The 27,291-nt window shown below is 36.8% G+C and overlaps 8 protein-coding genes and 3 non-coding genes across 14 annotated transcripts; 6 read left to right on the top strand and 5 right to left on the bottom strand.

The window, feature by feature from the left end:
* Positions 1–394: 394 nt before the first annotated feature.
* Positions 395–1,117, top strand: LOC127247385 (fatty acid desaturase 4, chloroplastic-like). Its single transcript, XM_051269213.1, has one exon. It carries the CDS (start codon positions 395–397, stop codon positions 1,115–1,117), a length of 723 nt encoding a protein of 240 aa, XP_051125170.1.
* Positions 1,118–2,668: 1,551 nt separating this feature from the next.
* LOC127247175 (T-complex protein 1 subunit delta) lies at positions 2,669–4,626 on the top strand. Its single transcript, XM_051268913.1, has one exon. The coding sequence runs from the start codon at positions 2,881–2,883 to the stop codon at positions 4,477–4,479; it is 1,599 nt and encodes a 532-aa protein (XP_051124870.1). The 5' UTR covers positions 2,669–2,880; the 3' UTR covers positions 4,480–4,626.
* Positions 4,627–5,241: 615 nt separating this feature from the next.
* Positions 5,242–5,319, top strand: LOC127248172 (small nucleolar RNA R21). Its single transcript, XR_007838027.1, has one exon. It is a non-coding gene; the product is annotated as a small nucleolar RNA R21 (small nucleolar RNA).
* Positions 5,320–5,464: 145 nt separating this feature from the next.
* LOC127248173 (small nucleolar RNA R21) lies at positions 5,465–5,546 on the top strand. Its single transcript, XR_007838028.1, has one exon. It is a non-coding gene; the product is annotated as a small nucleolar RNA R21 (small nucleolar RNA).
* An 870-nt stretch (positions 5,547–6,416) lies between these two features.
* Positions 6,417–10,600, bottom strand: LOC127247174 (microtubule-associated protein TORTIFOLIA1-like). Of its 2 annotated transcripts, none has more exons than XM_051268911.1 (6): positions 9,673–10,600; positions 9,066–9,257; positions 8,599–8,701; positions 7,931–8,511; positions 6,977–7,855; positions 6,417–6,886 (listed from the first exon to the last, which is right to left on the bottom strand). In XM_051268911.1, exons 1-6 carry the CDS (start codon positions 10,366–10,368, stop codon positions 6,689–6,691), a joined length of 2,649 nt encoding a protein of 882 aa, XP_051124868.1. In that variant the 5' UTR covers positions 10,369–10,600; the 3' UTR covers positions 6,417–6,688. The 2 variants fall into 2 exon arrangements, with proteins under 2 accessions (XP_051124868.1, XP_051124869.1); XM_051268912.1 differs by having other exon boundaries at positions 7,931–8,487.
* Positions 10,601–10,623: 23 nt separating this feature from the next.
* Positions 10,624–10,695, bottom strand: TRNAM-CAU (transfer RNA methionine (anticodon CAU)). Its single transcript has one exon. It is a non-coding gene; the product is annotated as a tRNA-Met (tRNA).
* Positions 10,696–10,779: 84 nt separating this feature from the next.
* On the top strand, positions 10,780–11,893 carry LOC127247177 (protein LHCP TRANSLOCATION DEFECT). The gene is made up of 2 exons (XM_051268916.1): positions 10,780–11,096; positions 11,170–11,893. Exons 1-2 carry the CDS (start codon positions 10,830–10,832, stop codon positions 11,428–11,430), a joined length of 528 nt encoding a protein of 175 aa, XP_051124873.1. The 5' UTR covers positions 10,780–10,829; the 3' UTR covers positions 11,431–11,893.
* Positions 11,511–14,334, bottom strand: LOC127247176 (chloroplastic lipocalin). Of its 2 annotated transcripts, XM_051268914.1 has the most exons (5): positions 13,995–14,332; positions 13,323–13,446; positions 12,753–12,983; positions 12,102–12,392; positions 11,511–11,890 (listed from the first exon to the last, which is right to left on the bottom strand). In XM_051268914.1, exons 1-5 carry the CDS (start codon positions 14,072–14,074, stop codon positions 11,609–11,611), a joined length of 1,008 nt encoding a protein of 335 aa, XP_051124871.1. In that variant the 5' UTR covers positions 14,075–14,332; the 3' UTR covers positions 11,511–11,608. The 2 variants fall into 2 exon arrangements, with proteins under 2 accessions (XP_051124871.1, XP_051124872.1); XM_051268915.1 differs by lacking the exon at positions 13,323–13,446 and having other exon boundaries at positions 12,753–12,996; positions 13,995–14,334.
* Positions 14,335–17,196: 2,862 nt separating this feature from the next.
* LOC127247472 (septum-promoting GTP-binding protein 1-like) lies at positions 17,197–19,553 on the top strand. The gene is made up of 6 exons (XM_051269309.1): positions 17,197–17,708; positions 17,795–17,915; positions 18,045–18,141; positions 18,249–18,288; positions 18,501–18,584; positions 19,191–19,553. The coding sequence occupies exons 1-6, from the start codon at positions 17,337–17,339 to the stop codon at positions 19,353–19,355; spliced, it is 879 nt and encodes a 292-aa protein (XP_051125266.1). The 5' UTR covers positions 17,197–17,336; the 3' UTR covers positions 19,356–19,553.
* Positions 19,554–20,654: 1,101 nt separating this feature from the next.
* Positions 20,655–23,579, bottom strand: LOC127247471 (glucose-6-phosphate/phosphate translocator 1, chloroplastic-like). The gene is made up of 5 exons (XM_051269308.1): positions 22,665–23,579; positions 21,993–22,218; positions 21,659–21,881; positions 20,970–21,183; positions 20,655–20,869 (listed from the first exon to the last, which is right to left on the bottom strand). The coding sequence occupies exons 1-5, from the start codon at positions 23,172–23,174 to the stop codon at positions 20,858–20,860; spliced, it is 1,185 nt and encodes a 394-aa protein (XP_051125265.1). The 5' UTR covers positions 23,175–23,579; the 3' UTR covers positions 20,655–20,857.
* Positions 23,580–24,762: 1,183 nt separating this feature from the next.
* Positions 24,763–27,205, bottom strand: LOC127247470 (F-box/LRR-repeat protein At3g58900-like). Of its 2 annotated transcripts, XM_051269306.1 has the most exons (4): positions 26,937–27,200; positions 25,674–26,621; positions 25,367–25,522; positions 24,763–25,291 (listed from the first exon to the last, which is right to left on the bottom strand). In XM_051269306.1, exons 1-4 carry the CDS (start codon positions 27,000–27,002, stop codon positions 25,016–25,018), a joined length of 1,446 nt encoding a protein of 481 aa, XP_051125263.1. In that variant the 5' UTR covers positions 27,003–27,200; the 3' UTR covers positions 24,763–25,015. The 2 variants fall into 2 exon arrangements, with proteins under 2 accessions (XP_051125263.1, XP_051125264.1); XM_051269307.1 differs by lacking the exon at positions 25,367–25,522 and having other exon boundaries at positions 26,937–27,205.
* Positions 27,206–27,291: the final 86 nt, after the last annotated feature.

Here is a 27,291-nt window from a genome sequence, read left to right as displayed (position 1 = left end):
CCAACACTCTTGCTTCCACTGTCAATATAATACTATTAATATACATGTTTTGCTACGGAGTAGTATAAAAAATGAAAAGTAAACAATTGATTTGATATTTTTGGAGAATAAAAAAATCTAAATATCAAAAACTTTTGCTAAAACCACAAAAGAATACAAACATAATTTTTCTTACAATATATTATATCAAAAATATTTATTTAAATAAAAAACTTGAATCAATACCTCTTTTCACAAATCATTTTTTTTTAAAAAAAAAAAACAAAACCCAAAAACTTACCTATGCATAGACACACCCCACGCCAATCCATACCGAACCATACTTGTAATGGATAATATATGTATATATATATATATGTAAGAATGTATAGAAATTATAGATACAGCAACGGCGATGGCAATGGTGGAGAAAGAAGATAACAAGTCCTCCGCCGTTCACCGGGCACGCTTCGCCGCCGCGTTGGCCGCCGTCTTCGCCGCCGTAGCGAAATCCATTCTATTAATCAATACTCCACAGGCTTTGCTCCGCACCACGCTGGCGTCGCTCATCGGTTACCTGGCGGCGGACCTCGGGTCCGGGATCTACCACTGGGCCGTCGACAACTACGGCAGCTCCGGGACCCCAATTTTCGGTGGCCAAATCGAGATTTTCCGGGCCCACCACCGGCAGCCATCGGCGGTCACCAGATACGACACTGCCCGCCTGGTTCACATCATGGCGGTGATTGTGACCGTCGTGGTGACGCCGGTGGCGGCGGCGGCGCGTGATCCGGCGGTGCTGGGGTTCTTCGGTTGGTTCGGCGGGTTCGCCATGTTCGCCCTGAAGATCCACGCCTGGGCGCACATGGCGGAGGGGAATATTCCGGCGGGCGTGGCGGCGCTTCAGGAGGCCGGAATTATTTTGCGGCCGTCGTGGCACGCGGCGCACCACCGGGCGCCGTTCGACGGCACTTACTGCAGCGTGAGTGGTTGGTGCAACCCTGTTCTGGATAAGCTTAAAGTATTTGCGTCCATGGAGGTGCTTCTGTTCCACGTCGCCGGAGTTAGGCCGCAGAGCTGGGCCCACAGCAAAGTCCGGCGGGATTCCGGTGAGTCAGCAATCAAGGGAGCTACCTGAGGCTGAGGATTTAACATCTATTAAATAAGGACAAGAATATATCAAAGAATAATATTGAAACAGATTTGTATGAACATATTAATATATTAATTGGTGTGATTGAGCCATGCATATTTGTTTAATATAATAACACTATTTACCTTTGTTTTAACAATTGTTTTTTAATTGTTTACTCGATTATTATTATTATTATTATTATTAACATTTTTTTTGTTTTTTTAAAGGATTGTATTAAATCTACTTTTTAAACAAAAATTCATGAGAGAATTTATACTGTATTTTTATTAGGTAAAAGTAAATATAACATGTATCCCTAGCAGGATATCATTACTCTTATTTTATTAGGTAGAAGTACATATAACATGTGACCTCTTTATAAATTTAGTTTGCAGGTATTAAGTTTGATTAGGGTTTATTCAGTGCATACTATCGGTAAGATTGCGGATTTTTACGTCATAAAAAAAATAAAAAAAAATAAAAAAAGTACATATAACATGTTGTCCTCGTTTGTAGGTGATTTGACTGACTTCACAGAATTTTGTTTTAGATTAATAGACCCATCATTAATCTGTCATTCAAAATAAATTATTATTTGAGAAAAACTAATACAAGTAAGTATTAAAATATTTATTTTTATTATCTTTTAAAAATACTATACGATTTTATAACTTTTGCAAAAGAAAATAAAATTAAAATTATTTTTATATTATTCTTAACTATAGGCAGCGAATTGTAAATCCAACTTTTACAAAAGAAAATAAAATTAAAATTATTTTTACATTATTCTTAACTATAGGCAGCGATTGTAAATCCAACGGAGGGAGTGTATTTTAACTAATAAAAGTGGTTCCGTTACACTATATTTTTAGATAAAATTATTATTTTTTATGTATGGTGTGAGAAATTATAAAAAATATAAAATATATTACTATTTCTGTTTCATAAAATAGGAATATTTGCTTTATGTATATAATTTTTTTAATATTAATATTATATTGATTTATATTTTAAAAAAATAAAAATATTTATTTGTATAAGATATTGAAAGTAGTAAGAGATAGATAATATAGATTAGGAAGTGATACTTGTTTTGAATGGAAATAAAATGAAAAATAATATCCTTCTGGATGAAAAGAATATTAATATTTGATTTTTTAATTTTTTATAATGAATATGTAAAATTTTTTGTAATTTTGATTTTTTTATATAGAGTATTTTACATTTATTATTATTATTTTTGAAAAATTACAATTAAAAAGTAGTATTGAAAAAACATAGCAAGAATATATATTGTAAATTAGCAAAAGATTTGAAAGCAAATACATTTATATATGTATGTATATTTCCTTGTCACCCAATTTTCTTTTTTATTTTTTTTTTATTATCATATAAATTTAGTCTCATTTTTTAGTAGAAAAAAAATACTACAGTATTTTCTTTACTTTAAAAACAAAAAATTACTGTAGTATATTTTTACTTATTTTACCCCTTTATATTTTTTTGTGTTTGGATATTTTTACTCTCCATTGAAACCCTAGACAGCAAATTGAAATGAAAGATTTCGATTTGGCCGCCACACTTGACAGAGCTACATAAGAACCCTACTGGCTACTCCACTTCGCCCCACTTTTCCACAATCTGCATCGTCGTCGCCTCTCTGTAGTGACCTCCCCCGAGGGTTTGTATATTTTCGTCTCTAGAGGTTCGAAATTCGATTTGTCGCACCCGCCCACCTCCAGTCGTCCCCGATCCACCTCCAATCAATGGCTGCTCCGGCGGTGGCGAAGCCTAAATCGACGGAGACCTTCGTCGACAACAAGCGGAAAGACGACATCCGCATGGCCAACATAGCGGCTGCGCAGTCGGTGGCGGACGCTGTCCGTACAAGCCTGGGTCCCAAAGGAATGGACAAGATGATCTCCACTGCTTCCGGCGAGGTCATCATTACCAACGACGGCGCCACCATTCTCAACAAAATGGAAGTCCTCCAGCCCGCGGCCAAGTTCCTCGTCGAGCTTTCCAAATCGCAGGACATCGTCGCGGGAGATGGCACCACCACTGTCGTCGTCATTGCTGGAGCACTTCTAAAAGCTTCACTCACCCTCCTGGCCTCGGGCATACACCCTACTATCGTGTCCGATTCTCTCCACAAGACGTCCAACAAAGCTGTTGAGATCTTATCTGCTATGGCGGTGCCTGTGGAATTATCAGATCGGGACTCCCTCGTTAAATCTGCTTCGACATCTCTCAATTCGAAGGTAGTCTCCCAATACTCCACTCTTTTAGCTCCTTTAGCTGTAGACGCTGTGCTTTCTGTGGTGGATCCCAATAAGCCTGATTTAGTGGATTTGAGGGACATTAAAATTGTGAAGAAATTAGGAGGGACTGTAGATGATACCGAATTGATAAAAGGGCTGGTCTTTGATAAGAAGGTGAGTCATGCTGCTGGAGGGCCAACTAGAGTCGAAAATGCTAAGATTGGTGTGATACAGTTTCAGATTTCTCCTCCTAAAACAGACATAGAACAGAGCATCGTGGTATCTGATTATTCACAGATGGATAGGATTTTGAAAGAAGAGAGAAACTATATATTAGGGATGATTAAGAAGATCAAGGCCACGGGTTGTAATGTCTTGTTGATTCAGAAGAGTATCTTGAGGGATGCTGTAACAGACTTGTCTTTGCATTATTTGGCCAAAGCTAAGATTTTAGTCATTAAAGATGTTGAGAGGGATGAGATTGAATTCATTACCAAGACTTTGAACTGCTTGCCAATTGCAAACATTGAGCATTTCCGTGCTGAGAAGTTAGGGCATGCAGATCTGGTGGAAGAATTGTCGCTCGGAGATGGTGGGAAGATTGTGAAAATTACTGGCATTAAGGAGATGGGGAGGACTACCAGTGTGCTTGTCCGTGGTTCAAACCAATTGGTGATTGATGAGGCGGATAGGAGTCTGCACGATGCTCTGTGTGTGGTGAGGTGTTTGGTTAGCAAGAAGTTTCTGATTGCTGGCGGTGGGGCTCCTGAGATTGAATTATCAAGACAGTTGGGTGCATGGGCGAAGGTCCTTCAGGGCATGGAAGGGTACTGTGTGAAAGCATTTGCTGAAGCGCTTGAGGTCATTCCCTACACTTTGGCTGAAAATGCAGGGTTGAACCCAATTTCCATTGTCACCGAGTTAAGGAATAGGCATGCACAAGGCGAGATCAATGCTGGGATCAATGTGAGGAAGGGACAAATCACTAACATTTTGGAGGAGAATGTGGTGCAGCCCTTGCTGGTTAGTACAAGTGCAATTACCTTGGCCATAGAGTGTGTCCGAATGATCTTGAAGATTGATGACATTGTTACTGTGAGGTAGAGTGATCATTTAACTAACTATTATTGGTTTTGGCTGTAGGGAAACATGTTACTTCATATTGTCATTGCATTTCGGTGTGCTTGCTACTAGATGATGTTCTGCCTTGTGTTTTGGGTTAATTTTGAATTGGACTTGTTTATTTTCTGATATCTGTTATTAGATGATTCTCTGTCTTGTCTTTTGGGCTATTTTGAACTGAAGTTGTTTATTTTCTGCCGCCAGCTGTTAGCATCTCTAATTGGTGTTTAATCTCATTTAGATGATATGAGATGTTTTGAAGACAAGCCGATACTTGTGATATTCAAACCATCTTGAGGCCTTGTGATACTGTTGGATTTAGGAGTATGTTGCAATCAAAGTAACACCATTACCAGATTTTTGTAAAGAGGCTAAACTGTTCATGCTTTGGAACTTGTTTGGTGGCTGGTGCTGCACCTGAAACATACATATGAAGGTCTTTATCTTATACAAACCGTAGCCAAAACACATCATAGTAGGGGCATATAAGCACTGTGGGTACAAATGTACAAGAATCCTCCTTCATGGAGCTATAAGAACCTTCCACCCTCAACCTCCAATCTGCGTTGCCTCTTTGCCTTGGTGGTAAGATCCACCAAAATTTTGTATTGTTTTTTTTTTTTTTTTTTTTCTATAGATTTGGAGTTTGTCTTTTTTCACTGTCGATGGTTATTCTGTTTATACGTGTCTCTATTCTGTAGATTTGTGAATTGCAGAATTGTGTTTTATGGTGTTGTGGTATCTAATTCCTGTGATGAACATTTAATAAAAATGAAAGTAGTGGCCTGATTTTCGTTGATGATGATCTTGTTCTGAGGGATTGTACCACTGTTTAGATTTCATGATGTTTGGCTGGGTTTGATTTTTTTGTTTTTTGTTAACCACTGATGCCTGACAATTGTGCATTTTGTTTTGTGTTTTAGTTTGAATGGTTGAACCTTTTGAGGTTCCATAGACTACAGTAATGCATCCCTGTGATGATGTTTTTCACAATATTAACGTTAAAAGTAGACTGAAATTGTTTGATGATAAATTGCTTCTGAGGGATGCGTTATATTGATTCTTTGGGTAAGTAAAAAAAATGTCTCAGGATTACCTAATTAAGAGAATTGAAGCGATTCCTATTGATTAGCTCTGTGTTTAGGGCGATGCATGTGATAGGAGTATCATTCGGTGTTGTTTAAGACACTGCTATTTTTATTAATATCTAGAGAGTTTGCTTAATAAAATGACTAGTAATCATGTTGGTCATTCATTTTGTTGGAGGCTACATTTACATATGGAAAATTAGTTCATAGTTTGACTGCTTTGATTGTATTTAACTTTTTGGCTTTTGCTTGATTCGAGTAAAATAATTTTTCCCCCTTAGTCATTCACTTATTCTTTGATTGTACAGTTAGATTTCTTTGTAGCTGCTATAAAAAATTTAAACTAAATCAACGGATGCTCTAAGTATTATCATCTGCATTAGTGGCTCTTATGGAGGGTTTTGAAGCTGTTATAAGCTTAATTAGAATAATATCAAGAGAGCTGAATACAGGGCTGCTGTTATTAGCAGATTTTGTGACAAACTAAGTAATTATCATAAGGTGATTTCTAGTGTGATACTGGTGATTTATATATATCTTGTTACTGCAATCCTTATCCTTCCACTTGTAATATTTGGTAATATAGATATCATTGTTGCTCTTGCACAGATGGTTGGTTATCTTCTCTTCACTCATTGCTCTTCTTGTATATTGGTAATTAAGTACTTTAACGGGTGCTTTTGTAAGTGCAATTTTTGCTTCTTTTCCCATGTAAAATCCAGCATTTTTCTAAGCCAGAAAATGAGTCTTGATCAGCCATTGTTGCCAATCCAATTTTCTTCTGAATGTTACATATGAATTCTGCATAAAGTTAATAAATTGGCATAAAATATCGGCAATTGAAAAACACAGGCATAAAATATATGTTACCAATTCCAAATTCAAAAAATTGAAGACACAGCAATTGTAGACTACCACAAAACAAAATTCTCAAACACATAAATCTTGAAGCAAAATGAAATACGTACACAAGATAGAGAAAGATAGACAGATTGAAGAAGAAGAAGAAGAAATCCCATGTTGCACTTGCAGACATATATAACTGCCTGCCTACTTACATCCAAATCAAAGCAAGTTTGTTGAGAACAACAATGGCTGCTTCACTACTTCCCAAGATGTTGCAGATCGATTTCCCAGCCCGACGCCAACTGCATCACCGTCTGCTCGGGCCCCGGCCCTTCCCAGTCCTCCGGTAACTCCAACGACGAGCAAGCGTCGTGTAAATTCACTATTATCTCTCGTCTAACTTCCGTAGGAATCTCAAGAACATCGGGACCATTCTCCACGACTATATCCGCCAACTGCGGTCAGAAATCGATACAAACACATCACAAAGGCTTTCATTCCATCGAACACAAAGGCTATTAGCAATTTACATAACAAAAACATACCTGTTGAAGCCAGTATAAACACATGTCACTGAAATTCTGTCCCGTCAGCAACTGCCCAACGACTTGCAAAACCTCATTAGCCACCTCAGTCGAGAGCTGATCGATCACAGGGCCCGTTCTATCCATCAGTTTCACAAGCAACAGATCGTCTCCTGTACACAAAACCTCGGCAAAAGCAGAATCCATATCGCCGACATGAAGTGCATCCATCGCATTGCTCCACGAAGTCCAAACCGGATCTCTCTCCGGAACCGCTCCATCTTCTCCCAACGCTTCGGCCGTCATTTCAGGTACAGCTGCCCTGGCACTTCGAGCAACGCCATTGTCCTCACCAGCCACTCGAATGGCTTCCAATGTCGCCTCGTCCTTAGAAGCTTGCCAGACACTTCTAGCAGAGGGTCCCTCGCCAAATCGAACAGGTGCCGATCCCTTTTCCCAACCTTTCCTGCTCCCGGCCTGATTAGCTTCACTTTCAGACGTTCCCGGCCTGATATCGATATTTCCTCCACCTCCTGCTCTCCTCGAGCCAATTTGAGCATGTTTAGAATAGCCCGTCACATCCCAAGCATCCACCGCCTCAGATCGCCAAGACGGGACCCTACTCCTCATTCTTGAAGCGACGCCTTCAAATGCGCCGTACCTCTCTCCAAAGAGAGGGCGGCCGTCATTTCCGCTCCCCAATTTGCTGTTTGAATAGTCCTGGAAACCGTACTTGGTGGAATGTCTGTTCATTGATCCCTCGAATCCAGCCATCGTGTTAATCCCCCTCCGACCTGTTGATACAGACAGATTTCTAGCCATGTCTTCGACAACTCTCTCGAGCCCCAGTACCCGGCTCTCGAGGGTCACCATGCTGTCATGAGAACCGCCCATGAAATCCTGCAGTGAGATTAATTGTAGTCAGTCGATATCGTCATCACTGTCATGAATAATTGCAAACAAGATGAATCGAACCTGCAGCATATTCATTAGATGAGCTTGTTGCCTCTCCAGTTGCAATAATTGACGCTGAATAGACAAGCTGTTCCCTTTGTTATTCAATAATCCATCAGATAAACCGACATTTCTAGAAGAATCTCCATAAATGGCGGATGAATCTCTCTGATTAGGATCGTTCCTCTCGGCAACGCTTCCACTTTCATATTTTGCCTTGAAGAATGCTCGAGCCTGGCTATTGATCATGGACCTCGTACTCGGATCAGGATTATCTGAATCGGGGTTTTCGTCACTTTGTGAGTTGGAAGCACTGGCATGTCGACGAGGTACAACTACCTCTACAGGCAAATCACCTGAACCCCTTGTTTCGAGTTTCTGGAAGAACTCAGGGTTCCGTTCTTTGTCAGACAACGCTGGAACCTTCTTCCTTGCTGAGCCGATCGCCTTCTCAGAATTGTTGTTTGCATTGCCTTTGGAACTTGAATCAGGTGGAGAAAATCCATTAGATGAAGTCTTCGTAGATTTTTCACTTCCTCCCACACCAAGACTAGATTGATCCTTCTTATTCGGCGAGTCTGCAAATTCAGAAGCCTCAAAATCTGATGAAAGAAACAGTAAATGACATAGTATAAGCAATAAGTAACCAACGAATAGAAGTCCTAATAACGAATATCCAAAAATTTTACCATGGGACATGGCTTTAAGTTCATCCGAAGATCCATCCCCTTTTCCAGCAATTTTCTTCCAGAGCTGCAATGCCTCTGTCATACTTTCTCTCACAGGTTTTATCTAGAAGAACATCAAACATTATTCATTTAGAACTGGTCATCTAAGAAGTAGTCAAAAATATATGCAGCTAAGTTCAATTGAATTTATGCACCCCCAGAGTTAAGTTCTAAACTTTCTTATGGTATGAGGTGCAGCCATGCTTGCCGTAATGATCATTCATTTTCTCAAATCATTATCTTTATGTGACAATGCAACAAAACCTTTTCAACTAAAAAAACTTTAGCAAGTTCAAACACTACTTTACGCTGTTCATCAAGAAACCATATGAAAATTACGCATCGAGTAAGATACCAGGCATTTGGTGTAGTAAATAGCAGAGAGTCAAGTTATATAAACTTCAGAAGTGTGTCGTATTTATACACACCTTGTCAAATCGACAAGTCTCAAGCACATTTAATGTGGTGGTAGCTTTATCTGAAGTTATACAGCCGGTGTTCAAAGCTAAGGCACTTAATGCATCAGCAGCAGCCTTCCGAGTGGCCCAATCTGAACTACCAAGATACTCATGAATACTCGGCAACAATTGATCCAAATTTTGCGGCGCAATTGCCCCAACCTGAAATAAAAGTAGGATATAACGATTATACTGAAAAACACAAGGAATTGCACTTTAGTGTTTATCGTGGCCGTAAAATTCGATGGCAAATATTGAAGACCTAAACCAGTTGATTGGTGTGTTATAAATAGTAATCGAGCAATGCTGCTGAGATCTTCATTGTACATCATGATAGCTGCGATAACTAATAAAATCGAAGGTTCTTCGAGATGAATCAACCTTTGTGAGGCCATATCAGCCAATCCAGCATTAATTCACAAATCAAAACTCATCAAATACCACATGAACTCATAATACTAATTAAATCTAACAAGAAAAGTTTCAAATATTAATCTCGAAATGGTTAGGGCAGATAAACTCAAACATTAACAAGAACAGCCAATGCAGCAAAGCAGTTATGGAGAAGCGATTAAACCTGAGAAAGGCTGGAGACAACTTGCAGCAGAGAAGCCTTGGCGAAGAAATTAGGATTGTTCAAATACTTGCAGACCCTAGGGCAAAGCTTCTGAAACGTTGCCGGAGGCAGATCAGTAGCACATTCGACCATCTTAGCCATACACATCGACGCACCTGCTTGGGCGGTTTTGTTGTTCTCATTCATCGCCTCAAAAAGGGGCTTAACAAAGAGCGAAACAGCGCCATCTCCGGCGCCACCGCCGCACTTCAAGTACAGCCCCGCCAGGGAGCCAATGGTGTCGCGACACGCGTCCCTAACCTGGGAATCGGAATCCTTGAGCCTCCTGACAATGTGGGAAATAATTTTAGTGAGGTGAGTGGCGGCAGGATCCGTGTGGGCGGCGCAGAGAGCGGCGAGCAGGCGGAGGCTCTCCTTCTTCACGGCGGGCTTGGGGTCATTGACGGCGTCGCAGAGGCAATTCAGGAGCATTGAGATGCCGTCATTTGAGATGGAATGGATTGTCTTCTCGAGGTCCTCCACAGCGATCTGATGCGTGTCGCGGTCGGCGAGCTTGGAGAGGGAATTGAGGATTCGCTGCTTCAATTCGACCATTGCCAGATGGGACGAGAGAGACGAAGCTGAAGAAGACGAAGATCTCGAAGGGGTTGTTTGGCTGGGGCTTTTTGTGGGTTTTGCAGATCTCTGAGAACTCATTTCGATGGGGTCAATCTCAAATGCAATGCCAGTAACTTCTTATATCGATCAGGCACCCAATGCTAACAAAATTTATTTTGAATTTAAAAAAGTTGGGGGTGTGGGTAATTTTCCTTTGAACGAAAGGGTGCAAGATTTTTTATGAAAGGAAGACTACGAAGAAGTTCACATTGAAAGCAAAGCTGGGTAGGGAGATGAAGTAGGATTGAAAAGACAAATCAGATCTGTAGTCTCTCCACCGGAAGTTAAAAAATTTATCAGAGCCAGGTTTCGATCCTGGGACCTGTGGGTTATGGGCCCACCACGCTTCCGCTGCGCCACTCTGATTTTTGTTGATATCATCAATTATATAAGATAATATACATTTAATTTGAAGATAATATAAAGAAAAAATATTTAGAAGTAATCAAACCTGAATATCTGAAACTATCTATCCATTCATCGGAAAATTAACCACAACGATGGCGTCGGCAGCTCCATCTATTCTCCGCCTGAGAATGTCCGTTAAATTCGCGCCGCCGTCTCCACCTCCGATTCTCCCCAAATTAATGTGTCCTTTTCTCGGCAACGGCGGCGCGAGGCGCTGCGCCGCGGCTCGGCTGGGGCCGAGCTGCGGTTCGCGAACCACGTGCTGGTTCCGGTTCGGGAAGAATGGCGTCGACGCGGAAGGCGCCGGAATTTACGGAAGCCAATCTCGGAATGATTTCGACCGCGACGATGTCGAGCAGGTTGTAAGATCATAATGTGGATAAGATTTGACTGATTGATTGATTATTGTCTAACTTTGATGAGTCTGCTTAGTATTTCAACTACATGGGAATGCTGGCTGTGGAGGGATCGTACGACAAGATGGAGGCTCTCCTGAACCAGAACATTCACCCGGTGGATATTCTGCTGCTCATGGCGGCCTCCGAGGGCGACAAGCCGAAGATCGAGGAGCTGCTGAGAGCCGGAGCCGACTACACGGTCGAGGATGCCGAGGGTCGAACTGCGGTCGACAGGGCTGTCAACGACGAGATCAAGGATTTCATCCTCGGCTTCTCTGTTCAGAAGTCGTCGTGATTCTTGGACTGCCTCTCGAGTTGTAATTTCCTTACGGCTTCTCTTTGTTGTAGTAGAACGAACATGCTCACCCCCCTCCCTGTGTTTAATGCTGAATTCAGATTGCATTGTGAATCGATGATTAGCTGTATGAGTAGAATACATACAGAATGGTTTATATGGCAGTGGGTTCTGCCCACTACTGCTTGAAATAGAGCTCGACGAGCTTCTTAAGGGTGTCGAAGACACTAGTGAATGGATTGAGGGCGACGGGGGCTTTAAGTTGTAGATCTGGAAATTGATTGGTGAGAGCTTGTTGCATCCCAGACATGGACATCATTGCAGCGAGCTGACTGTTTGACATCACCTCGCAATCCTGAGGCGTGTCTTTGATTTTGATCGGATCATACCCGAGAGTTGCTAAATAAGACTTGTATTTCTCGATGAATTCTGGCCCCGGGTTTGGCTTCCGGGAGTATATCTGGAACATAGCCATTAATTGGTGAGTAATTTAAACAGAGATGATAGAAATTTCTGATAATGCAAGATCAATAAAATATATATACAGAATGAAGTTTGTCACAAATTTCTTTCCACTCTGAATGAAGGATTTTTGCACAAAACACTGGAAAGATTGAAAGTTTGAAACAATCAAGTGTGAGCAGATGGAGATAGATGCAATAATAGAATACCTGAATAAAACTTTTATCCTTGGCACCTGAAACAAGGGCATAGTTATCATAATCTGTTTCGATTACGTCGTAAGGCTCCTTGGGAATGAATGGCAAAGTAGGGAACCGGAGGTAACACTTCTGTGTGATCTTCTCCTGCTTTTCAAGGTCCGTTTCATTTTTATCTTGATCTTCTTCGGGAAGGCATTGAACCTTACCTCTAATACCTGTGATATAGCCATCCGGTCCACCATGAACACAGAAGGTATCAACTTGGATAGCAGGTGTATCCTGATCGAATGTATAAACTCCCTGCAGTTACATAAAACCAGATAATATGAAAATCGGCACATGTATCAGGCCACATTCAGGTCATAATTGAAATATTTGAACAACTTCGAAAAAGTACTGATTCTTTTATCATCCCCAAATGCCGATGAGTTAATAAAAATCATTCATTTTATCTCTTCGCCCTTTTCCTCCTGGAAATAAATGTGCCATGATCAAGACAAAGCTCAGATCATATTGACAAACCTAAAGTTATCAATATGCATATCAAAACAATGTTCTTAAGCATAGAAATTTGGAAACAGTCAACCGGCTAGACAGTAATCATTTAAGGAAAAAAAACATAAAGCGATCATACAATTCTCCATCGATCCTCAATTTTACCTGAGTGCAGTGGCAATCTTCTTGCCCTTGCCCAGCAAATCCACGTTTTAGAGAAGCAACTTCAAACCACCTTCCAGCATATCTTGATGGATCAAAGTTCTTCGCAGTCATACCTCTCATCATCATCATCATTCCATTTCCTTCATCATTGTCCAAGGGAAGAACCAGCTTTTCATCTGCTGCACTCGCAAGCTGGTATGTATTTTCATGATATATATTTGAAGCAGCAGCCTGCCCAATGGGACTAAATAAGTCCAGAAACATTTAGCTTTCAATGAATTACTTTATCTATTTGCTCATTTGTAAAAGATCAGTGTCAACAAGAAGGGCACTATGATAAAGTTAATGCAACAAAACACATCATGTAGGAGCACAGAAGATTTACTTTCATTGTGGAAAGAGCATTACTGAATTGGAATAACATCCTCTATTGAGAGAAATAAGTGAAGAGATGAAACAACAGTATTGCTCTTCTATACACCTTGAACTTTAGAAAGAATATTCAACTGCCAAAATGCTAAAGATTCTATGATCAAATCATTTAAAGTAACATCTGCCCAGAGAACTAACCAAGTTTGTCTCGGTTAGCAACACTATTGATGCTGCAAGACCTGATATTGCTTGTTTAACACCAAAATTGATCACTATAGAATGCTCACGACGGCAATTGGATATCCCTTTAGCTGGCATTCCCCTAGAGAAAAACCAGGGCATATATAGCAATCTTTTAATAAAGACAGAGGAGAGACAAAAACCAGATAGACCACTCGGCTGTAGAAATTCTTGGAATGGTGGACTTATGCTAATAAAATTATAGAAGTATGATGAACAATCTATGACACAAAATTACATTAGCCTCAAAGCACCAACAAGGAAATAAAAAGATGAGATAATATTTCACGAACCAAAAACCATACAGCACCATTCAATTGGCCCTGCTGCACAATGGCATGCCTAATCGATGAATTATAAAGGGTTCCAAGGAAGAAAGCAGCAAATCACTTCAAATATATTTTTATACCGAAACAATTAGGCTAATATTTCAACAATGATCCAACTGTTTCTGCACAATTTTCAACAACCATATGTTCCCGAAATTTGCCACAACGATCCAACTGAATATAGACACTAAAATCCATTACGGAATAGATGAACAATGCTTCAGGGGATTTGAGATCGGAACTAAACATCTCCATTAAAGCACTTGTAATCGCAATTCGACATCTCAAAAAAAGAAAATACCTGCTCAGGCGCGAATTATGCGATTGAAGCAACAATGGACGCGGTTGAGCTGCCACGAGATTAGTACATTGGTACACCATCTTAGAGATTCTTCCTTCCCTCGGGAGGCTGGAAATGGAGGTGTGAGACAGAATCGAAACTGAAAATCTGATTGGCCTGGCCTGGCCCAGCTCATGTGCTGTGGATAAACCATAAATTAGAGGGATTTAGGTTAAATACTTTAGTGATGAATAGAATCGGAGAAATGACTGAATTTTCAGCGACGACCGTCTTGGAAGAGCTCTTCATTCCTCTGATATTTCAGAAGTTTGAGTATACGACATTTTTTCTTGAGTTGAAAATTAGTGACAAAGGAGTCAATTGGCTTACAGAAATTTAGGGTTATCCAAATTCATCAGGTTCAAAGATATCTTGTCCAACTGAAAATGCAGAGTTAAAATGTGCGAAACAACAGTCAAAAATAATATTCTCCTATTTAAAATATTATACTTTTTTATGTTTATTATATATATATATATATATTTTACATTTTCTATTTGTTTAAAAAGTACGTAGTTTTTATTTGTAATAAATAAATATTATACTCCCTTGGTCCAGATATCATGTCTAAATTGTCGTTTCTGTCCATCCCGTATTGTGTCATTTTCTTATTTTTGGAAAATGATTACACACTTTAATTTTATTTTAAATTTTTAAATTTTATTTTTTTAAATTTTAATTAAACTAATTAATTATTTTAATCTTAATTTATAATTATTTATATTATATTATAATTATTTTCACTAATACATTTTTAATTATCTACTAATTACACACTCGGACGGAGCGAGTACTTATTTATAAAAATTTCATTCTTAACTTATATTAAGAACAGCCAGATTGTGGACGGTAATTTCGATTTCCAATGGAACCTTAATCCCTGTATATTTTGGAGGGAGTAAACCTCTCCCTCGACAGCATTAATGTAATATTTTTAATATAAATTTAATTTTTCATACAATATTCCTATAAAAATAAAAGAATAAATATTTTATTTTGTTTTAATATAAATTTGATTTAAATATTAATTTAATATTATAATTTATAAAAATATATATATTTTTTTATTAAAAATCATAAAAATTGGATAGTATTAATTTTTTATTTGAAATACGAACAAACACACTATTTATATAGTACTTATGAACAATAAAAATTTGTTTGATTTTGATTTGAGTTTAATTTAATATATATTTTTATTAATTTAAAAAATATAAATAAAATACTCCTTCCGTTTCACATACAGTGTCTGCTACACTGTACATACGGTATTATATTAGTGAAAATAATTATCATATAATATAAATAATTATTTAAAATAACTAATTAGTTTAATTAAAATTTTAAAAAAAAATTAAACAGTTTAAAATGAGATTAAAATGTGTAATTATTTTCTTAAAAAAAAGAAAAGTGAGATAGAATGTGGAACGGACAAAAACGACAACGTGGATATAGTATGAGGAACAAAAGGAGTACAACTTAAAGAGTTTGAGTGGAATACACAAACAATATTTGGATGTTTTGTAAAGATATATATATATATAAAATTTTTTAGATATGTGTTTGTAGGTTGTGATCAACACTCTCTACTCGCACAATTATCAATAACAATATTTTATTTTTTATAAAATACATGTATTAAAATTCTATTTAAATCAAAATTCAAATAAATACTTAATTTTAAATGAATTTCAACTATAACTAACGATACGGGTACAAAATCCAAATAATAAAAACAAGTATCAAAATTGGAAAGGAACAAGCCCTTTAACTTCAAATGTATTAAATATGGTGTTATCGTGCAATCCAAAATTTATACTTTATTTACAGCTACATGCAACGTACACTAAAAAACAATATGATGATCTTTTTTTATTATTTAAATAAAAACAAGTAACATAAATAAATAAATAAAAAGAGACACTTACACTAAAAGCCAATACCAAAAGTTACAAATTACACGAATACATAATTGATACTACAAATGTCATCCTAATTATAAGCCTTGTCATTAAACTTTTCTAAGTACCCATCTACCAAATGTCCAAATCTAATAATCACATCCATAATGAATAAATAAATAAATAAATCACAAAATGACAAAACTTGCCACGTCACCATAATTAAATAAATAATAAAATTACAGTAATTTAATTTTACGGGTACGCCCATATCAATCAATAAATCAACTAACTCTGCCGATTTTTCAAATAATAATAAAATAATAAATTACAGGTGGAGTAACTTTCACTCTTTTAATGACAACACGTGTCGGGGTATAAATGTCCACCGTAGACAATTAACACTACACTACATTATCCACAAACTCACCTAATATTACTCACTTATAAATAAAAAAATAATTAAAAAAAAACATTATTTCTTTTTTTTTTCATCATTTCAAATTAACCTCAAATTCAAAGCCAATGGGCTATAAATGATTGCCCTAATTTTTGGAATCAAGTATTAGTTAAATAAGGTTGGTCACTCTTTTTTAATATCTCACCCAACTCCACCATGCATAAGTGAATTGTTACAAATTAAAATATAAATTATTTTATTTAAAAATATGTATCTAAAGGGCCCTTTGATTAAACACCTCCCCTCCCTTTATGTTTGTCATTTAGACAGCTTGCAAATCATGTCTCTCCATTTATTATTTGTTTTCTTGAAATTGTAATAAATATTTTATATATTTAGAACAAAGGGGATCATAGCAAAGTGGGTGTGATGACACATATATATATATATATTCTTGGAAGATAAAAAAGCTTGTGTCTATCTTTTTTATTTTTATTTTTTTTCAATTCCACTTTAAGGAAACCATTTTGATTATCTATTTTAACCAAAAGGGGATTCTTATTCTTCATTCATAAGTCTTTGGACATAAAGCTACAAAATGTTTTCTTTGCAAGACAAGGGATTTCATTGGTTGTGGTTTTTGGGGCAGTTGGGTGAAGGTGTAGGAAATAAAGGGCTTGTTTGTAAATACTTACTTATTAATCACGTCATTAACTTCTTAATTAATCATAATTAATTAATTTCGTAATAATATAAAGTGCAGGAGTACCTAACCGTTGGTTCTTCGGTGAAATCAAGGAAAAAGCCGGCGAAGTGAGTGACCCGTGCGTAAAAAAACCGGTCAAAAACCGGCCCCCCCCCACCCCCACCCCCTACCCACAGCCATAACTGCTCGTGTACTTGTCAATTAATGGCAGCTCCGATGCAGCCAACGAAGAAGAACTATATATAGGGAGGTGGGTGCATATGCAGATAGGTTGATTGATTTGATTAGGTGTGTTTATGGCTACTCAGAAATTCCAGGACCGGACGGGGAAGATGGCGGAGCTCTGCCGGAGAATCGTCCAAATCAACGTCCGGTGGAATTTGGTGGAGAAAGCGCGAGTTATCCGGCGGTTCTTCAGGTTTATTGTCGACCGAGTGTTCGTTTGCTCGGCGAGGATGCCTAATTCGCGCTACAGAAGGTTATCGACTGCAGGAAGGCTGAACTCTGTCTCCCTTCCGCCATTGGAGGACGCGGAGTTCGAGCTCGGAGACAGGGAGGACTTCGCCGAAACGACGACGTCTAGTCGGAGCTACGATAGCGACTCTGATTTAGTCGCCTTGAAAATCAGTTTGCTCGGCGATTGCGAGATTGGGAAAACCACTTTTGTGGTAATTAGTTCAAAATTTTTAGGTTCCTTCCACCAATTTTTCCCCAAATTTATTTGTCCTGTGTATTGATTTCTACTTTTTGACAGATAAAGTATGTTGGAGATGACGAAGAACAGCGAAGCTTGCAGATGAAGGGGCTTAATCTAATGGGGAAAACACTCGACATCAGAGGTGCGAGAATTGCTTTCAGAATATGGGACGTTGGAGGTATAGTTTCCATGGAGTTTGAGTATCCAAATTGTTCTTCCCAAAATTGCTTCAATATGTTGGTCAGTCAATTTTTAGGTGCAATAATTGTTTATCCTCTTCTTCCATCCAAAAATCACACCATTGCAGGTGACAGTAAGTCTCTGGATCAAGTCCCAATCGCCTGCAAAGATGCTGTAGCAATTCTGTTCATGTTTGATCTAACCAGCAGAAGAACTCTCAACAGGTTCTTCACTAACCTCTTCAAATTAAACATGTTCTAGCAAATGATTATGTGAGAATTAATCAATTAGAAGCTAATTGATGCAATCAAACATGTTTATGGAGTTGCAGCATTATTGGGTGGTACACTGAAGCAAGAAAATGGAATCAGGTGCCAAAATTGTACTTTCTTGATCGAAATAATTAATTACTCAATACACTACTTTTGTTGTCTTGAAATTGCATAAAACCTCCATAGAAGAATGTGTTGTTCGTAGACATTATTATATTGGATCCATAGCTTTGGCTTTGTCTGTGGAAGTTCTAAAATGGTGGTTTCCATGAAATTGAATAATACTTGAGCTTTTGTTTGTTTATCTGCAGAGTGCTATTCCGATTCTAATAGGAACCAAATTCGATGACTTTGTCCAACTCCCACCAGACATCCAATGGACTGTCGTCACTCAGGTAATATAAATTTATAAACTATCCCCACCATTAAAATTTCTTGAAAAAGGGAAAAGAAAAGAAAAGAAATTAATATAATCATCATAAATGGCTTCTTGATCTTTTTCTTGGTAGTAGTCATTATCTTAAGAACAAAAATTCTAATACCCTTTATCAGTCAAATCACAATCAGATCAGCATCTTTATCTAAATTTTGACATGATTAGCTCGTTTACTGCTGCATTTGACGTCTGTCTCACGTTTTTTCCCATTTAAGGTTTAATGAACATGATTTAGGAGATGTGACTGCAGATTGTTGGTTGACTTTCTTGATTCTTTGGCATGGCTGCGAATTTATTTCCAGATTTGGTTGTTGCATTAAATGCCCATTTTTTAAATTTCTTGTTGCCAACAATATTAGGATAATTGAGGTTAATTATGTATTGGAAAGGTTTTGGAGCTTTTCCATTGATTTTAAATTAATAAAATATAACTCAATTGATGTGATATAAATAAATATCGGAATAAATTAGCAATATAAAAATATATTTCTATTATTATTTTTTTTCCTAATGTTGATGAATAGTGTAAAAACGTAAATTTGTGTATATTGGGTGGTGATTTCAGGCAAGGGCGTATGCTCGGGCGATGAAAGCGACACTTTTCTTCTCGAGCGCGACACATAACATCAATGTGCACAAAATCTTTAAGTTTATAATGGCGAAGGTCTTCAATTTGCCATGGACACTACACAGAAACTTGACTCTTGGTGAACCTACTATTGACTTCTAATTTTAATTGTTTTTGATGGAGTTTTTCCTTAGTATTAATTGTTGTTTGTAGATATTTAGGTTGTTGCTTTGTTTTTTGTTGTATAGTTGCACTGATCAGTTGCTCGGGTTGTTTAATTTCTTTTGTTTGTCCCAATTAATCGAGGCTTGGAATAGATCATCGAGTTTTTTATCAAAAATATTATTTCTTCTTACAAAATATATGGTAGCGAAACCTTGTTAGCAACCTAAGCCATTATATATATATATATATATTGTTGTTTGGACTTTAAAGTAGTAGTATTATTAAAAAAAAAAAAGAAGAAAGCTTTAAAAAATAAAAAAGAAACAGAGCCTATATTACCTTTTTAAAGAGGGTATTAAAGCAGTTGGTTGACAGGGATTATTTGCTTTTTGGTGTTGATTATTAGATGAAAGTAGAAATTTGTAGCAAATGTGTATACTTTAGGCTTATCTATTTTGACTTTGTATTTGTGTCCGAATTGGATGTAATTTTTTAATGAAAACAAGTTTATAATATATATATATATATATATTTAAGAAAAGCAATAAAGATTGTAGTTTTTTTAAGAACCTAAATAAACTTATTTATTATTATTATTATTTATTTAGTTATTTATTATTATTATTATTATTATTATTATTATTTACTGAAGTGAGGGTTTGTTCACATCGAATTTTGTTTTGTTTTGTTTTATTTATAATTTAAATAGTTGTTGAACCTAATATTTTATAAGAAAATAAATATGTATTTTTATTAAAAAAATAAATAAAATCTTGGTGATTGTATAATAGTTATTACGAAGGAAATTAGTGTGGTGATAAATTGCATAAAAAAAAGACAATAATAGATAATAGTTAACTAATTCTAAAAACTACTAACAGTTTATAATTCTAAAAAAGATTCTTTCAAAGCCTTCTCACATGTTATTTTTATTTAATTACATTAAATGATCATTTTAATTTTATTGTTTTAAAACACTAAATTAGAAAATTATACTTCATCATTTCATTTTCTAATGTCTTAACTATATTTAGACGCATTTGTAGGCCTTTCATTTTCTAATGTCTATAAAATGACAATTTTATTTTTTATTTTATATATAGAAAAAAAAAAACAAAATAAAATAAAAGTAAAAGACTAAATTATGTATATAAAAATAAGAAAATATGCTCGTTACTATTCTACATGTTTAATCAATTTTGTGGAACAAAATTAAATTGTATGCAGTGTCCTCTTTTGAGTTATTCTAAAAGGACATCATGAATTAATATGCTAAAAATTGCAAATAGACAATCAAATCAAATTGATTTGATCATAAAACAACCTTGTTTCTTGTTCTATGTCTAATTATTCTATCTAAAGAGATCCATATACACTATTGTGGCTTATTATATATATATATATATATATATTATATATCGATTCAATTCAAAGCATTGCTTTCCAAACAGCCACAATATGTATATATATTTAGCTTCCAATTCCCTCTAAGAAAGTCTTCATTGTTTTGCCTGTAAACAACAATTAAAACAAAAGTTAAACATAAAAAGTAAAAATCTTTTAGTAATAAAAAGTACTATAAAAGAAAGAAATGATAAACAGAAACATCACCTGGGAATAAAAGAAAGTTCCGAGAATAGCAATGGCAGCTCCAAGGACATTAACAGGTCGCACTGGTGTTCGGAAAATGATGATCGCCGACACAATCACCGATATTCGCTTCATCGTATTCCCGATGCTGAATGTCAAAGGCGATATTTCATCCAACGACATGTACGACACCTGATTGTACAGATGGTAAAATATGCTCTGCGCCGCCATCCACCTACAACCAAACATTTTTCGAAACATTACATAAACTAAGTATAGTTAGTCTCACTTGACCGGCGCGAACAATCCGAGCGATTCCATAATGTAAATTTAACGACAAGGTATCAATGTAAAAATAGGGCCTAAAAAGACAATAGTTAGGGTGCTGATTAGAGCTACTCGACGATTATTATCCCTAATGAACTCACAGTGATAGTACAGACAATATATATTGTATTTAATTTCAACACAAACGAAACATAACATATGACAACAATTGATTTCAGCACATGTTACTTGTTAATACAACACAGTACTCAGATAAAATCTAAAAAGTATTTTTACTTGAAGCTATAATTGAAGCATTTAGACTTCTATAAGAATGATTTGCAAAAGTAGGGGCGTAAAACAACCATTCGATCAAGCAAATTTCTAAACTTTACCAAACATCAAATCCCGTAGAAAACATAGCAAAAACGTGACGAGATTACCATATGATATTTGGTCCAACTTGTGACAGTGCTTGTCTGAATCCAGCAACCCACAATTGTGGTCCCTCGACAGCAACAGCAAACGGGGTGAGAATCAACAGCGACAGCATCGATAAGCAGGCGTAATAGTTCATCCCGTTAACGGATGTCCCCTTCATCCCTTTCTTGGAAAATATATTACGGAACACAAACGCTAAATTCGATATCATAGCCCCCATAAAACCTTAACAAGCAAACAACAAACACACACAATCCACCTACTTCAATGAAATTTCATGTGGCATGTCCAAAGACTCAATAATGTCCAACAAGAACAATAAACCAAAACTATTACCGATCATGTTAAAGTTGAGCTCGGTGAGAGCAGCCAATCCACAACCTCCGATAATAGGGAGAAGCGATAAATAAACCGTGGGCGGGAAAGATTCTCCTAGGATGAATCTCGACACTAGAACACTAAAAGCAGGTTCGCCACTCTTGATTATGTGTGTGAACGAAACGGCTACTTTCGACATGCTCACGGTCGCGGCAACATGCCCGATTGTGTGAGCAATTGCAACCTTAAAAAACACAACCAAACATTATACATAATTCAATACAATGCTGACAACATAAGACCTAAACAGCACAAGCTAGACTACATGTGAATTAGGTTAACATAACACAATACATTAAATTTATACTATAATACTTCCGCCCGTCTACAATCTACCCCAGCCAGCCAATCTAAATATAATTATTATATCAAAATATAATGTAAATCAAATAAAAAATGACAAAAATATTTTTATAAGTATCTTATAATATAAAAAAATTATACAAATATAAAAATATTTTAAATTTTAAAAACAATGGTAGTATATTATCAATATAATATAAAGTATTATTCTTTAATTATCGTGGAACAGAAAAGGGAGTATATTTTTATAAATATCCAATAAATCAGAATTGGGACAATACTAATTAAGAATAATTAATCAATCGATTGAATATATTTTTTTGTTACCGGGAGTAGATTCTTCCAGAAAGCCAGATCGGTCTTCGGAGGTTCTGCAATTTTAAGGGCCCAAGAAATGAGCATGATGAGCGAACCGGCGGCCAACGACAAGGTCGAAGTCAGCCATGGGAAGGGATAAGCATTCAGCACTTTCTTATTGTAAATGTTGAACACAACGTTCAACGCCCACCACGTCGCGAAGTAAATCCCGATCTTCGCTTTCCTCGCCGCCTCCGCCGACGACTCGAATATCGGCTCCGATCGATCGGCGGCCTCATACGCCCGGCGCGACACGCCGGAGAACCGCTCCTCCTTCTTATTAATGTAAAAAACCCGGTTCACCTTCGCGACTTCGACCGGCTTCGAGAAGGAAACAATGCCGCCGCCAAACAGACCCTTAGTCTTGCAGTTACCGGCGGCCGCCGCCGCCGGAACAAGCGAGCGCCGCGCGGCGGCGGATTTCCTCCGCGGACGGAGTAAATTCAGCGGCGGAAAGGGGTGGTTTAGCGAAGAAGCCATTGTTGCAGAACGAAAATTGATTGAAAGGACAACTACGGTTTCAAAGCAGGGGAAATGATTAAAAGTGGAGAATCAAAGGCACCATGTGCGTACGGGTCTGCAAATGTGTAGAGATTAGAGAGGAAAGAAACCCAAAATCAGAAAACAACAAGAAAGCACACCCGATCAGGCAAAATGTACGAAATGGGATTAATTATGAATCCAACAAAAGTAACAGGAGGATTAAAAAGAAAGAAATTCCTTAAATATAATGAGTGAGTGATTGAGATTGAGAATTGGAGTTAAAATTGGAAGAGAATCAAGATCTGGATGAATTTTAAGAGAATAAATAAATTAAATGCAAGTGAATCGGGGTTCGGGAACTCAGAAGAGTGGTGGTGGTGGTGGTTTTGAGCGTAACGTAGTTTCTTTGTATTGGTGAATTAGGGCAGCACAGCAGACCAGCTGCCCTGCCCTGCCCCACCTGCCCTTTTTATGATGCACTGGCGGTCCGATTCTGTTGTTTTTTCATTGCAATTTGCTGAATTTTCGTTCTATTGTGGTAAATATGCAGATCTGGAGTTGAATTGTTGTTTTTCAATAGTAATTATTTATGCTTTTAAAAAATATGTATTATAACCGAGAATTATATATGAAATATTAAACTCATTATTATTATTTTTTTAAGAATCCCAAATATTTTTTTAATAAATAAATAATTTTATTTATATTTTAAAAAAAATTATTTTTTATAAAATTATAAATAAATAAAAATATTTTTTTATTTGTTTGTTTCATATCAAATTTTATTCGCTTTAACACTCGTTCTGTTCAACTAAGTCTATTTTTAAATTGTGATTTCTCAACAATAATGATAAAAATACAAATTATTTTTTATAAAAGTTAAAAATTCAAAATATTCAATTTAAAATAATATATATTATAATTTTTTACACAATTTCTCATATTACATACAAAAAATTAATACATCTAAAAATATTAAATGAACAGACCAATATATATTTATTATTGAGATATAATATTTAAAATATTTAAATTTTTTGTAATCATATATCTTAATTTTTATTTTAAAAATAATAACACCACCGCTTATATAAAAAATATACTATTATAAGTGTTATAATTAACCTATTAAATAATATTTCTAGCTAAAGCAATCATTTGTATAATTTATTTATTTTAATTACGCATGTATATAGGAAATGAGTGTATTCTTTTTTATGAAAAGAAACTCTGTATATATCTTAAAACAAATTAATATATTACACATTTATTATATTAATTATATAATTTTTTATACTTGATATAAAAATTAAATAAATTCCTTCACATTATTTTAGCAAACAAATAAACTCCATAATGTTCAGTGAATGAGTGAAGTGCTTTTTTATACCTTATGATCGTAAAGCGTTATTATTATTTTAATACAATTAAAAAATAATTTTCTATATAATATATGTTTTTTCCATAAAAAGTATCATCCCAAAACCATAGCATACCATTTTCCATTTTAGCAGCACAAGGAACCAACAAAATGCCATACATTACCTGCTAACTTCAAAATCACAATTATGCATGCAACCATCAATAAAAAGAAAAAAGAAAAATACTATCTTCAAGTCGACAAAAGTTTTCCAAATGATCATGTTTTGTGCAGCAACTATGAACACTATCTATATGTCTCCTATGATCTTCCTATAGAGTTCAAATGTATGTTTTCAGATCATTTTGTGTACTAATACTCACCTCCTCCTCCCAGATCCATCGCCAACCGACCATATATCAATACCCCGACTTTCAGGTTCTGTAATTATGGCATCAACACAACAAAAAGAGCAGTTTTACGCGAAAATAAGCGCGCAATTCTCAGAGCCTCTGGGATCAGATTGCAGCTGGTTCACGATCTCCTCGCGGCTCTTGGGATCCAGGAAAGACTTCTTAGACCAAAACAGTCGCATTTTCTCCAATGCGACTGCATTTTTCAGCAAAAACCTGAGAAACCATATTTCTATCTGAGTCCCATCGAAATTCCTGTAATCGATTTTCCTGAGCCTCCCTAAGTTACATTTAGGCGTAAGGTTAACCGTAAAATCCATGTCCTGATGACAAACAATTCCCTGAAAGCCAAAGCAATTACATATTAGCCCAGAGTACCAATATACGATAAGGTTAGGTCTATCAATGTTACCTACCTCACAGAATCGAAAATGCTCTAAATAAGGCAAGAATTGAAGGAACTTTATCAACAGCAGGAGAGAAGTTTTATTGAATTCTCCTTCTAATTCCAAGAGGGTCATGTTCTCGAATATTGGAATATAGTCCGCCGAATTCTCAGCAAGAAAAAGCGACTTAAGCAAAGAATAGCATCGAAGTTAGCGAGCATGACAAGAGAACACCAACAGCAATCAAGAAATTTGCATTTATTAAAAGTGCGTCTATTCAATTAAAAATAAAATAAATAAATGAACTAATGAATAAATGAACTAATGATGTAGTTACCTCTATGGTACCACTGGAAATTCTCAAGCTGCTAACGTTTTTCAATCCCCTAAACAGCTTAAGGGTTCGACACGCAATCTTCAGCTGTGTCCCGCAAAGGTTAGGAATGTGAATTAATGCGAGGGCTGATGAGGAAAGGTCGAAAACATTAATCACATTGGATAAATAGCCACTGTACTTGAAGAATATCAGATTTCGGGCATCAATTCTGATGTCACAGCCACGAAGATCATCAACAGAGCAAAATGGTAAATCATCTATTATCAAGATCTTCAGCGAAGGAATCGTTATCGAGATACTCTTCAGATTTACCCACTCACAATCCAACACTGCCAGCTCTTCCAGAGAAGGACATCCGGAGAATAAGCTCTGCATCATTGTATCGTTCGGAAATGTGACAAGACAAAGCTGCAATTTCCTGAGGAAAGGGAAGGATATGCGCGGAGGCAGCTGAAGGGTACAATTCATTTCCAATTTCATCACTGTTAGCATTTTACTATCGAAAACACATCCAGGAAGCACAAAAGGCTCCTCCACAAAAAGACAGAGAATCAGCTCTTGAATGTTGTGCTTCATTGCAGCTACAATCCATTCGTTGATATGAGATGCATTGAAACAAACACGACAAGATAGACGGAACCTGTTCATGTTCGTCGCATCTCTTTGCAAAAGCACCTTCTCGACGAAATTCATGAAACTCTCAACATTGATCTGATACCAGAGGTCAAGCCGACTCGAATACAGAATAGAATCATCGAAGTCTACTGTGGGAACTGAAGTCCATAAGTACCTCCATCTTTTAGACAATACACATGTTGCCACGGACTCTTTCGTCGGAAGATACGACAGAATGTGATGGAGGATGCAGTCGGGTAGAAGGCCTATTCTGTCACTCTCATCACCTGCCTCAAACCCCTTTTCCATTTCCAAAGTTCCCATTTCACTCCCCTTTGGCAGAGAAAATCAAAACCCTAATAAATTAGTGGCTCAAATGCAATATCATGTATGATCAAATTTAGTTTAAAAAACTTAGTTAACAATCACAAAACTTGGAACCCTAACAATCAACCAAGACATTCAACAGTTGCCTAAAACAAAACCCACCACTACAAACGAACCTTCAGTTTTCCCATTAATCAACTATCAATCGCATAACCTAACGGTTAGGCTACCATTCAATCAAAATCCCAAATCCTCAACCCTAAATTCAAAGATCATAAAAAGCTCATATCGATTCAAAGCGTCATAAAATTCACGACTTGCCTGAATCCGGCGCCTTCCACTCCGTTCGACGCGAAAGAGAATGTCCGACACGCAACAATCACTCATCAGGTTCCATTTCAAACAAGTCGCGGCAGCCCGAATCCGAGAGATCGAAGATAGACGGAGAACGGCCTGTAAGATTAGTACGAGACAATGCCCTGAAGCAGCAGAAACAAACTCGGCAGTTGCACTTAGGGTCGAACACAATCAGGGGGCGGACACCAATTGCTCCGAGGGATTCCAAACTTGTACAGCGTAACTGGAATGGCGGACGCGGTGGCACAATCTAGACCGTCCACTATCGCCTGTTCTCTGTTTGTATGATCCGACGGCTTTTGGTGTGCTTTTGGGAGAT

The sequence above is a fragment of the Andrographis paniculata genome, unplaced genomic scaffold (genome assembly GCF_009805555.1).
Source record: "Andrographis paniculata isolate CXL003 unplaced genomic scaffold, ASM980555v1 Contig32END, whole genome shotgun sequence".
Taxonomy (NCBI): domain Eukaryota; kingdom Viridiplantae; phylum Streptophyta; class Magnoliopsida; order Lamiales; family Acanthaceae; genus Andrographis; species Andrographis paniculata.
This window is presented reverse-complemented; position numbering and strand designations above follow the sequence as displayed.

Bases quoted from the DNA above. Each gene is read 5' to 3' on its own strand.
- LOC127247177 (XM_051268916.1), top strand. From the start codon at position 10,830: ATGGCGTCGGCAGCTCCATCTATTCTCCGCCTGAGAATGTCCGTTAAA. The intron at 11,097-11,169 runs GTTGTAAGATCA...GAGTCTGCTTAG, and splicing joins ACCGCGACGATGTCGAGCAG to TATTTCAACTACATGGGAAT.
- LOC127247471 (XM_051269308.1), bottom strand. From the start codon at position 23,174: ATGGCTTCTTCGCTAAACCACCCCTTTCCGCCGCTGAATTTACTCCGT. The intron at 21,882-21,992 runs GTAATAGTTTTG...TTGCTTGTTAAG, and splicing joins GCTCAACTTTAACATGATCG to GTTTTATGGGGGCTATGATA. The intron at 21,184-21,658 runs GTAATCTCGTCA...GTTTGGTTGTAG, and splicing joins GTTGGACCAAATATCATATG to GTGGATGGCGGCGCAGAGCA.
- LOC127247176 (XM_051268914.1), bottom strand. From the start codon at position 14,074: ATGGTGTACCAATGTACTAATCTCGTGGCAGCTCAACCGCGTCCATTG. The intron at 12,984-13,322 runs GTTAGTTCTCTG...CCCATTGGGCAG, and splicing joins TGCTAACCGAGACAAACTTG to GCTGCTGCTTCAAATATATA. The intron at 11,891-12,101 runs GTATTCTATTAT...GCTATGTTCCAG, and splicing joins AGGATAAAAGTTTTATTCAG to ATATACTCCCGGAAGCCAAA.
- LOC127247174 (XM_051268911.1), bottom strand. From the start codon at position 10,368: ATGAGTTCTCAGAGATCTGCAAAACCCACAAAAAGCCCCAGCCAAACA. The intron at 8,702-9,065 runs GTGTGTATAAAT...ATGTTCTTCTAG, and splicing joins AGACTTGTCGATTTGACAAG to ATAAAACCTGTGAGAGAAAG. The intron at 6,887-6,976 runs GTATGTTTTTGT...TTCTGACCGCAG, and splicing joins GTTTATACTGGCTTCAACAG to TTGGCGGATATAGTCGTGGA.
- LOC127247385 (XM_051269213.1), top strand. From the start codon at position 395: ATGGCAATGGTGGAGAAAGAAGATAACAAGTCCTCCGCCGTTCACCGG.
- LOC127247472 (XM_051269309.1), top strand. From the start codon at position 17,337: ATGGCTACTCAGAAATTCCAGGACCGGACGGGGAAGATGGCGGAGCTC. The intron at 17,916-18,044 runs GTATAGTTTCCA...ACACCATTGCAG, and splicing joins CAGAATATGGGACGTTGGAG to GTGACAGTAAGTCTCTGGAT. The intron at 18,289-18,500 runs GTGCCAAAATTG...GTTTATCTGCAG, and splicing joins AAGCAAGAAAATGGAATCAG to AGTGCTATTCCGATTCTAAT.
- LOC127247470 (XM_051269306.1), bottom strand. From the start codon at position 27,002: ATGAGTGATTGTTGCGTGTCGGACATTCTCTTTCGCGTCGAACGGAGT. The intron at 26,622-26,936 runs GCAAGTCGTGAA...TCTCTGCCAAAG, and splicing joins GTGGAAGGCGCCGGATTCAG to GGGAGTGAAATGGGAACTTT. The intron at 25,523-25,673 runs GTAACTACATCA...TCTTTGCTTAAG, and splicing joins TTTCCAGTGGTACCATAGAG to TCGCTTTTTCTTGCTGAGAA.
- LOC127247175 (XM_051268913.1), top strand. From the start codon at position 2,881: ATGGCTGCTCCGGCGGTGGCGAAGCCTAAATCGACGGAGACCTTCGTC.